General features: G+C 35.2%; 1 protein-coding gene across 1 annotated transcript; it reads right to left on the minus strand.

Moving 5' to 3' along the window:
* Positions 1-6,050: 6,050 nt before the first annotated feature.
* Positions 6,051-10,099, minus strand: pax1a (paired box 1a). The gene is made up of 4 exons (XM_081347804.1): positions 9,476-10,099; positions 8,310-8,443; positions 7,754-7,964; positions 6,051-6,587 (listed from the first exon to the last, which is right to left on the minus strand). Exons 1-4 carry the CDS (start codon positions 9,612-9,614, stop codon positions 6,502-6,504), a joined length of 570 nt encoding a protein of 189 aa, XP_081203930.1. The 5' UTR covers positions 9,615-10,099; the 3' UTR covers positions 6,051-6,501.
* Between the last annotated feature and the right edge of the window lie 284 nt (positions 10,100-10,383).

Genomic DNA, 10,383 nt, shown 5'->3' on the forward strand with positions numbered 1-10,383 from the left:
TTTAACTTTACCGATGTATGGTTAGACTCGCGCTGACTTTGTATGTTTGACTGAATTGTTTGCTTTATTTGTATAGCTTCTTATACCTTTTACTTATACTTTTATAATGGCTAACATTGATAAAACTGAAATTTAACAAAAAGAGACTGGGTTGAGTTTTTGTCATTTTAAATTTTAATACAACGAAGATGATATGTAATGTTGTTTACTGCAAAATCTGTTGTTTAGTACAAATGCACATATTGCCTGGACCATAAAATGTTTAATATTTTTATATTATATTTAAAATGAAAAGAGGCAGGTTTGTGTTTTATATATATATATATATTTGTTTTCATAAATAGGCAAACGTTATGTGCAGTTGAATATAATCAATATGCGTTGCCTGAACCACATTTGTGTGGCTATAATGTTTAAGATTTCTTTAAATGAAAACGAAAAGAGTTAGTATGGTGTTTTATAACATATTTCGTTGCCTGAAATATACACAGATAACCGGAGTAGCATGCGAGCTGAGTGAAGGTGGGCGGGGTGACGCGCGCTGCGTTAGAAGGTGGGCGGGGTTAGGATTTCCCAAGATTTTCCAAGATGGCGCCGCCCATACCCCCCATAAACGGCTTCAAACCCGTTCTTCAGAAAGTATATGGGTGACGTCACAGACGCTTTGTCCATATTTTTTACAGTCTATGGTAGCGATATACGTGCACTGCTGCGTCTTGCCCTCGCGCTCGTCATATGGCGGTAACTTGAACTGCATTTCTGACAGTGCGTTACAGCTCGTTAATAAACGACGTTTTTTTTATTAATCAGTTTCATATAATCTGCCTTCATTTAGCAAGTGCACTTGCGCAAAAACATTTTTCAAGTAAATTATTATTAGGCTATTATTTTATTATTATTATTTATTTATTTTTATTTTTTGTAGATGCTGCTGATAAAACAGCTTCGCCGAGACTACAAAGAGACATGCAATTGTTTGTGTGCGTGTTTGTTTCATTTGTAAATTTCCCCGGATATAACTTCCCTATTTAATGCACAGTTTTCCTTACAAGTTATATTATCAGCATTACGAGTAAATGTAGCCGTGTAAAATGTAAGGGATGTTGCCCCCCTTCTAGAACAATGTGCATTTACGTTTAAATTGTAGCATATTTAATGGCATGGAATTACAGTGTATAGTGTCAGCTCACTATCTTAGCCTTTTTCAGTGCATTAGGTGAGGTAATCTGATAATATTAGTGATTCTCATTTATTTATTAAAACACTAAAACTGGTACTGTTTTGAAGAGAAATTAGGTATTTCTTTTTAATATCTCTATTTAACCCATCTCATGGTGTGTGATGCTTAACTATGTATGAGTTTCTAAAGGTTTTTGAATTCTTTGCACAGTTGTGAACATTGATATTTTATGTGCAACAATGCTCAGGCTCAGTGGCCTTACACCTAATTTTAATAGTATTTGCATATATATATATTTCAACAATATTCAAACAATATTTAAATGGTGATGAGTGTACTGCGTTAATATATTTAAAAACAAAATGATAGCTATTCTTCAATCTTAATGACAAAAAAGATAATGTGAATTACAGTAAATGCAATGTTTTTTTTTTTTTTATTGTAGTGCACAATGTTTATTATAATAGGGTAGAATCCACAGCTCAGTACTCACTACTCACTACTCATGAGTACTTTTAATTTAGCTACTTTTTTACTCTTACTCAAGTAGTTTTTTGGACAAATACTTTGTACTCTACTCACACTACATTTTTTGGAATGGAATGGTACTTGAGTACTTGAGTATGTTTTTTCAGTACTCTTTCCACCACTGACTTCATGTGCAAACGCTGCCAGCAAAGTCGACTCAGCGAATCAGCGAGGCAACAAGTCAAACAATGAGTGCGGGATTTGATGTTTACGGTCTTGAGGATCGCTGAATAAAGGCTCAAATTTGGGTCCGTTCTTCACAAGCTATGGATTCTAAAGATTTGGATTACAGCGCACGAAAGAACCATAAAATACACATAAATTCACAAAATTCACACACACACACACACACACACACACACACACACACACACACACACACACACACACACACACGCACACACACACACACACACACACACACACACACATACACACAATAATAAAATAATAATAATAATAATAATAATAATAATGTAGGCCTATTCGTGCCCTGTAATCCAAATATTTAGAATCCATACGTTTGTGAAGAACAACGACCCAAATTCTCAGCAATCATATCAGTCACAGCAGAGAAAACAAGATACACCCTTGGCAAACAAAATAAATATTACATGATACATAATGGTTGAACGATTACAGAAATACTACTATTCATTTTAAGGTTTTAAAGTGTAGAACCAAAACTTTAAAACAAATTTGCAGCAAAAGTCTCAGAGCGAAATGGTATCACAAGGTGTGAGTAAACTGCGTTTAAAAAATGCGACTGAAAGCATAACGTCATATAAATGACAACTGAATACCACAGAATCAAAGATATGAATGCCACGATTTTATTATTCTTAAATGAGGATTCGTACACTGTAAAGTTTTTCAAACGTAAATAATTTAAGTTTGAGTGCTGTCAGTATTGTAGGTTTCAGTGTCAATGGAAACGTAAGTAAATGTGAGGTAGAACAACATTTTAAAACACATACGAATACGCATGTCATGAGATCACGCTGCAACAGCACCAACGTCTCACCATTCAGGCATTTGGTAGCCCCCATTACATTGCATTCAAGGAATACATTTTTACCAGTTCATGTATTCCTTGAACCCAGGACATGACCTGGCTGTTGCTGTTGTTACAACAGCAATACTAACGTGATGACAGCACTCTCAAAGTTTACAGCAGCATCACTGTCCACTATACCAGCTGTAAACCCCGAAATGTCTGCGAGTGTTGTGTGACCGTTTCATTTGAGGACAAGTGCGTCAAAAGGAGATATTAGACTACAGTTATTATCAGGCTAAAATTGTCTTTATAAAAGGAAGTAAATAATTGAATGTAAGGAAGTCAATAAGACGTTTTCAAACCTCGACCAATTGGTGCTAAAAGAGTTTGTGTAAACAGGGCACAGGACAATTGCTGTTTATTGCAACATTATATTTCTGGCTACAAGATATGTGCTAAGCTACTTGGTGTTTAAATTAAGCTCTTTAATTTTGATTTGTAAAAATGATTCTGCTCCTTCGGTCTATTAAATAATAATTAGGATTTATATATATTAATTTGTGTACATTATTGTAAAATGCACTATGTACATAGCTCACATTGCATCATAAAAACATTACAATTTATTTATTCATAAAGGGTTAGTTTTTACCTTTCCATATAACTGCATTTATCGAAAAGCAATAATATAATAAATACACCTTAATGGCCAAAGCGTTTATGTGTTTTTTTTTTTTTAAAGCTCGCATGTTTGCTTGTTACCAGAAGCAAAGAGCTTTGCTTGGAGGTTGCTAAGTAAAAGTCTATGACTATGATGTCATTGAAAACTGTAAGTGCCAAAATGGCAGGAAAGTATACAGTACATGCATTGATATGCTCTTCTCTCTAAGGGACATGTCACAGAGATCTTTCCGTTGTGAAATCAGTCTGAGTCTCTACATTATTACCTGACAAATTACGTTAATTAACTTCAGATTTAAGCTACAGAAAGCCGAGAAATGAACCCAACAGAACTTGAATTAGAACTAAAATTGCAACTGTTATTTTGAAGATGAAAAATATCTCTTTATAATTTTCACCTTTTACGATTTAGCATCCATCAATGATACCGATCCTTAACTTCTACCTTCATTCAGTTAACATTTGTTCCACTTTTAATTCGTTTTATACTAACTACAGAGCAGAACTAGAAAATCCACATTTCACAAGCTTGCATGAGAATGTTCCACATTGACCAACAGTCCTAAACCATCAAACATTAACATATATCAATATTTGCATTGCACGTAGACTACTGGCTCCTCCATTTTAAATTAAACATTTGGATAATTTGTCATTTTTTTATAATAATGTAATAGGCCAGTCTAGTTGTTTTATTATTATTATTATTATTACTATTATTATTACGTTATTACCAGTGAATGTAATTAAGTCGTGAATTGTTGTTGACTTTCATTTCGTTATGATTGACTTTTCCACAGTAGAATATTCGATGTTTTAGGAAAGATTATATGATCGTTGTACTGAATATGTTTGAAACAACATTAGCAATAGGCTACAAGTTCTAATATTGATAGATTTTGGCTATTTGTTATCAAATATCATATCGAGTTGACCTGTCAGTTTTTGCTATATCGCTTAACAAGACGTCTATTATTCAATCAATCAAATTTCAAACAATAAAATAATAATAATAATAATAATAATAAATTCTCACTATAATGTTTTGGCTCTGACAAGTGCAAAATATTGCTTTTTCACAATAGACATGTCTTTGACACGCGGGTGTTAATTTATAAAAAAATAAAAGACAAAGTAATTATGTCTCCAGTAATTTTAACATCATATTTAGAAATCGTATTGCTGTAAATGAATAAGCTTCAAACGAACGAATATCTCACCGGCCAGCGCAGTGAGATAATATATATTTACACTTATATATATGAGAATGATGTATCTTAGTTCTTATGAAGGTTCTATACGTGCCAGGCTGTAGGGTTCGTTCCTTTTCTATGAATTATCCACGCAGGAAAAAAATGTCAGTTGTTTGTCATTGTGTAACTTTATGATCTATAACGGTTTGCTTGTTGAAATATTAATAATTTGTCTGTTCGGGGAAGTTATATTCTCAATATTTAATTCCTAATTTATTTACTAAAATGTTGAGATTATGTAGGCTACTTTTATCATACAGTGTCCGTTTTTCGTGTTTTATTTTCACAAATGAATTTGTGGTTCAATGTGCACGTTTCCATGGTCAGCTATTTTGAGTAGTAAGGTGTAAGCTGCATTTTAGGGACATTTCCCGATTTACTCTTCCACAATGATGGAGGCAGAAATGCGCAACACATGTGCAATGTGGGCCCGAGCGCCTTTGGGTGTCAGAGAAAAAGGAAAAATGACCACGTGCAATATGGCCGTTGTTTAAGTCACTGAACATGTGAAATGTCTGCTCCCACAGTCCCACTGAATTTCATTTATAGGCTACAGTTGTCCGAAACAATATTTGTTCGTTACAAATCAGGATACTTTATTTAGTTCTTACTATTAATTTATTGTCATGTTTTTGCGCATTTATTCCAAATGATTTTAAGTAATTGACAATTAAAATATTAACAATTAAGTAGCCAAAAAGGATAAAATAAAGCATCATTATGTTAGTCACAATGTCTACTTGAAGTGTAATTCAATTATGTAGTAAGTTTAGGTGTAATTTTACAATTGTCCTACAGGTGACTGCAAGAAATGATTTAATGTATAGCCTAATTTAGTAGCTATAATAACAATCATCATCATCATCATCATTCTCATAGTGTCGAACATTATTCAAACAGTTCAAACTTGTACACGTTACTCGAAGATCCGTATCTGTATTATATGCTGAGCTGGCATATCTTCCACAGGACTGCAAACAAAGAACCCCTCAACAATGTCATCAGAAACGCTTAAAACAAAATGGAGGCAATCGAGGGTCATATGAAAGCCGAATTATTTATATGCTTATTACTTAAATAAGATAGCTATATATTTGCACTGTGTGGCAGTGATCCAGCATCAACACAGATAGCATCACTGGAGGCGCCAAATGCGGACAAGCACCATTACGCCCAGTAGTGCACAGAAAACAGCAGAATGCCTTATCACTCCCTGCGTGCAGAGCCTATTGCGTGAAACGTTCTCTTGATAAAAAAAAAACAGCTGCTAGCTTTACAGTGAGCGTAAATGTACTGAAAGCCAAGGCAAAATGTGAAGAGAAAAAAACATTTGTAAAAGTTCCATATACCTTGGCGAGAATTGGAAGTGAGATTAGGTTCTCATGAAAGACAACGATTGTGACTTCGTTTTATGCAATACCTTTATTTAGCATATTTACACGTGAATTTATAAAAAATATATAACTAAAGCTTTCTTCATATTTACATTAACAATTTATTACTTTGTTCACATAGGGGTTATTTAATGTACACGTTTAAGTAATGTATTTTCACTATTTTAAAATGCACTGATGCATTAGCTGACAATCGTATTTTGCATCCGCTATGCAGTCGTTGTCATAAATGGCATAGACAAAACCAGTATGACTATTGGTCACACGAACAACCGCCAAAAACAGCAACCTGGAGACAGTTATAATTACAGTAAAGAACAAAGTCATATACATTCATTCGGCTTTACAAAGATTGTATTCCCAGAGCGCGCTGAACATGGACATCACCGTCGAGAGATGTGCAGTGGTTGAACTTACAGTTTGCTCTCTTGAAATGGGAATGATTTCTAAGCTGCTGTATCAGCGCTGTTACGAGGATGAGGTAGAAAGACTGAGTCCGTGTATACTGCTCAAGTGCTGCTGCTTACTTAGGGGACTCGGTGGTTTTCTGTCTCCTGTGGAGGACAAACAGGAGGACATATTTAGAGAGAAAACAAGTCGTAACTCTCCTCACATCCAATCAAGTCATTGTCTTTTTGTTTTTAAAACGTTTAACGTCACGTGTTATGTATGGGATCAGGCCACCGGGACATGCATGTTCTAAATTATTCGATTCTTTAAAATAGGCCACTCTGTTCAAATAAAAAAAATAAAAAATAATAATAATAATCTATTTAACAAAAAAAAAAAGAAATATATATATATATATATATATATATATATATATATATATATATATATATATATATATATAGTCTGAAATAAAAGTTTCTGAAATGTACTTATTATTATTATTTTTTTTTTTTTTTACAAATGCTGCCCCAAAACTGACCTACTCGATAAGACATATACGATCAAAATTTGCCTGTAATCCTATGTTAAAGTAAGCTAATGCGCAATGTCTACAATGAGTAAACAGCATTAATCAATAGTAGAAATGAATTCATATGGGCCTATTGATGTGACCAATAATTTATTAATGCTGGTGAGCATAGGCCTCAAATGCAACACGATCTCATGAAAGTGCGTATCTATAGCACAAATGATATTTCTCGTATCATTTATACGCCAAAACGAGTTGTTGCGTTCAAATGATACTGTAAACCCCTTGGGTAGGATTAGGGATGAGGAGGGCGTGCATATTACACGCCATAAAGTGCGTATCATATGCACGCGAAAACTGCGTATCATATGTACGCAAAAACTCATTTTGGCATATAAATGATACGAGAAATATCATTCGTGCTATAGATACGCACTTTCATCAAGGCGTATACCACTCAGTTTACCCTGCATGACCTCTTTCTCATACGAAATTTTTATGTGCATGCCTTGAGAACATCAGTAGCCTTGGTAGGCTTCTATATGAGAGCTGAATCAGAATTATCTTTTTATTTTCCTTCAAGTGTTGTTTCTTGTAATTGCTATGTAATAACATAGTAGCCTAATAATAACAGTAGATCTATCTACTGACGTTAAATAGGTGTATCGATATCTTAAAGTTGGCAACACCTATAACTGTCAAAATATTGTGTTTAAAGGCATGCCCATGAAAACTTCGATCTATTATTCCTAAAGTGCCGTTAAAATATGACTGATATCAAAGTATGATCGTGCATACCATCTCGCACCGCATGTTTGAACGCCATAGAAGAATGGATGTCACTCGGGTGCATCGCTACGCCACCGCCAGGGTGTGAGAGACTGGTGCCCTGGGCCTGCCAGTGATGCCCTGGGCTCACATAACTGCCTGCTGGACCACTGTACACGCCGTACTGGTTGGAGGGAGAGTAGGCGCACGCTGGGACATAGCTAGACAAAGTCGACGAAGGCTGAAGTAACAGAAGAAAAACAAGCACATTAAAAGAGCAAGCAGACAACGAGAGGAGAGAAGCAGAAACACACACTATGCAAAGTAATACATAATAAGGTAACGTTTATTGTTAGGCTGCGTTTACATATAAATACTCGCGATATAAATATTACTAACAAAGTGTGTAAGCAGCTGTATATAAATAATTAGCCTACAATTTAGGAACGATTTAATGTAGATATTACACAGTAGCCTATGTAATTGCACAATAACATGAAAGGTAACTTCCAAAGTCATCCAAATTATTTTTGAACAGAGCTTGCATCTCAAACAATAAAATACAATTTTATAATTGCTACGGTACCTGAGGGTATTTTATGTCTGCATCAATTGCTGATTTGTCTATTCCATTGACTCCATGAGCAGAGGGAAATGTCGCTCTGTTGACACTACTCCAGTCCTCCATTTTTGGTGCGTATCCTTCAGCGCTAGCAATAGCTAGGAAAAATTATTTAAATTAATGTAACTTTCTGTTTTTACTTTGCTTTGCAACAAACCAAATCAGAATTACACCAAGCTGAATAAAGAATTACTAATGGAATTAACGGTAACACTTAATTTTACAGTGTCCTTGTTACATATGTTACATGTAATAACAGTAAATTATGCATAATTACATGCAACTGACCCTCAACCAAATCCTAATCCTACCCTAACCCTATAGTAAGCACATGTAGTTGCTTAATATTACACAGTACTTAAATCTATAATTACACTGTAACAATGACAACTTAAAATAAAGTGTTCCCGAATGAACTGACAGCGTTAGTCTGTTTTTCTTTTCCTTGCAATGTAATGATTTGAAACGATCTTTTAAATACATTCGACACAAATGTGCAGCATATTTTTACATGAAAATGTTAAGCGAAAATTCTGCATACATATTTGCTTAAATGGATTTTGAATAAATACATTATTATCAATTGCTTAAGGTGACAATATTTAACGTATTATTATATATAATAATATATAACATGTTTTCTAATACAGTATTTTCAACAGCATGTTTTATTATAATAATGCGTATTATAACGAAATTCTATGGGGGGCTTAATGCGTGATAAGCATTTATTCGTTATATTGGACAAATAAGGAATTTAACGAATAGATGCTTTTCACGCATTAAGCCCCCGACCCCCCCATAGCATTTTTAATTATATATATATATATATATATATATATAAGCACCTATCAGTAGGTCACAACCTTTTACAGTACCGAGAACCTGAAGGCCTACTCCGTATGGCATACGGATTTGTGTAAAAATATGCCTTAGTGACTCTGTTTTCTAAATGTCAGGTATGTCAACACATTTCTAAACTTTATCTAAAGTTTTAAAATTCTGATTCTTTAAAGCAGATGATTACATAGGCGTCCTCGGTTTGCTTTGTGTAGATAGTGAGGCTGAGGCCTGTAATCGTGTGATGTAAGATTTGTTGTCTAAGCCAATAGCTGTACAATAAGGCTCACCTGTAGGATCCATGAAAGCACGAATACCCAATATATTGCTGACCGTGTGAGCTGAAGGCCAACCACGGGGAATGCTTACATGCCCACCCGTGACAGGGACACCGGGAGGATTGCTCATTTTGGTCCCGGAAGGAGACATTGCGTTGGGGTATGAATACGGGTATATATGGTTATAGGAGAGGCCGGACTGCGGAGGTGCTTGTTTGCCATTTTCATATTGGTTAGGTTGGGAGAGGTTTCCAATCTTGTTCCTTAATATCCGACTGATAGAACTGACCGAAGGAACGTTGTACTTATCACATACTCCGTCCGCGAGAAGACGGTCCCGGATCTCCCATGCAAAAATTCCCGGGTCTCCCTGTTTGTAGTCCCGTATGTTTTTTACTACATTAGGCGTTGTTACTCGCGGTTTGCTGCCACCGATTGCGCCGGGCAAAATGGACCCAGTTTCGTTGTATCTCGCAAGTATTTTACTCACACACCCATGGGAGACCCGAAGCTGTCTGCTTATGTCACAGGGTCGGATGCCAAGCTGGGCTAACTCCACTATTCGTAATCTTATTGCATTGGGCAAAGGACGTCCATTGACAAAAACTCCCCCCAGCTGGTTCACCTCCCCGTAGTTTTGATCTGTAAGAAACAAAAGACATTGAAACTTCGGTTAAGTAAAACGAATGTCGTAAAACAGCATGGCACATCATATTCAGTGACCTGAGCACATCAAAGATTTTTTACATGAAATTGGGGATCTTCTTTCTCTTTCTGCATTCTCTTAAATACCAACATTTTTTTTAACACTTGAAATTGTCAGTAGAAATAATTAATGTTATAACTGGGCTATTGAGACAGTAGATAGCGCATAGTGGCTTTGTTTTAATAATTCACATGCTCATAACTAAAGCAAACAT

The sequence above is a fragment of the Scardinius erythrophthalmus genome, assembly GCF_964197995.2.
Source record: "Scardinius erythrophthalmus genome assembly, chromosome: 19".
In the NCBI taxonomy this organism is placed as follows: domain Eukaryota; kingdom Metazoa; phylum Chordata; class Actinopteri; order Cypriniformes; family Leuciscidae; genus Scardinius; species Scardinius erythrophthalmus.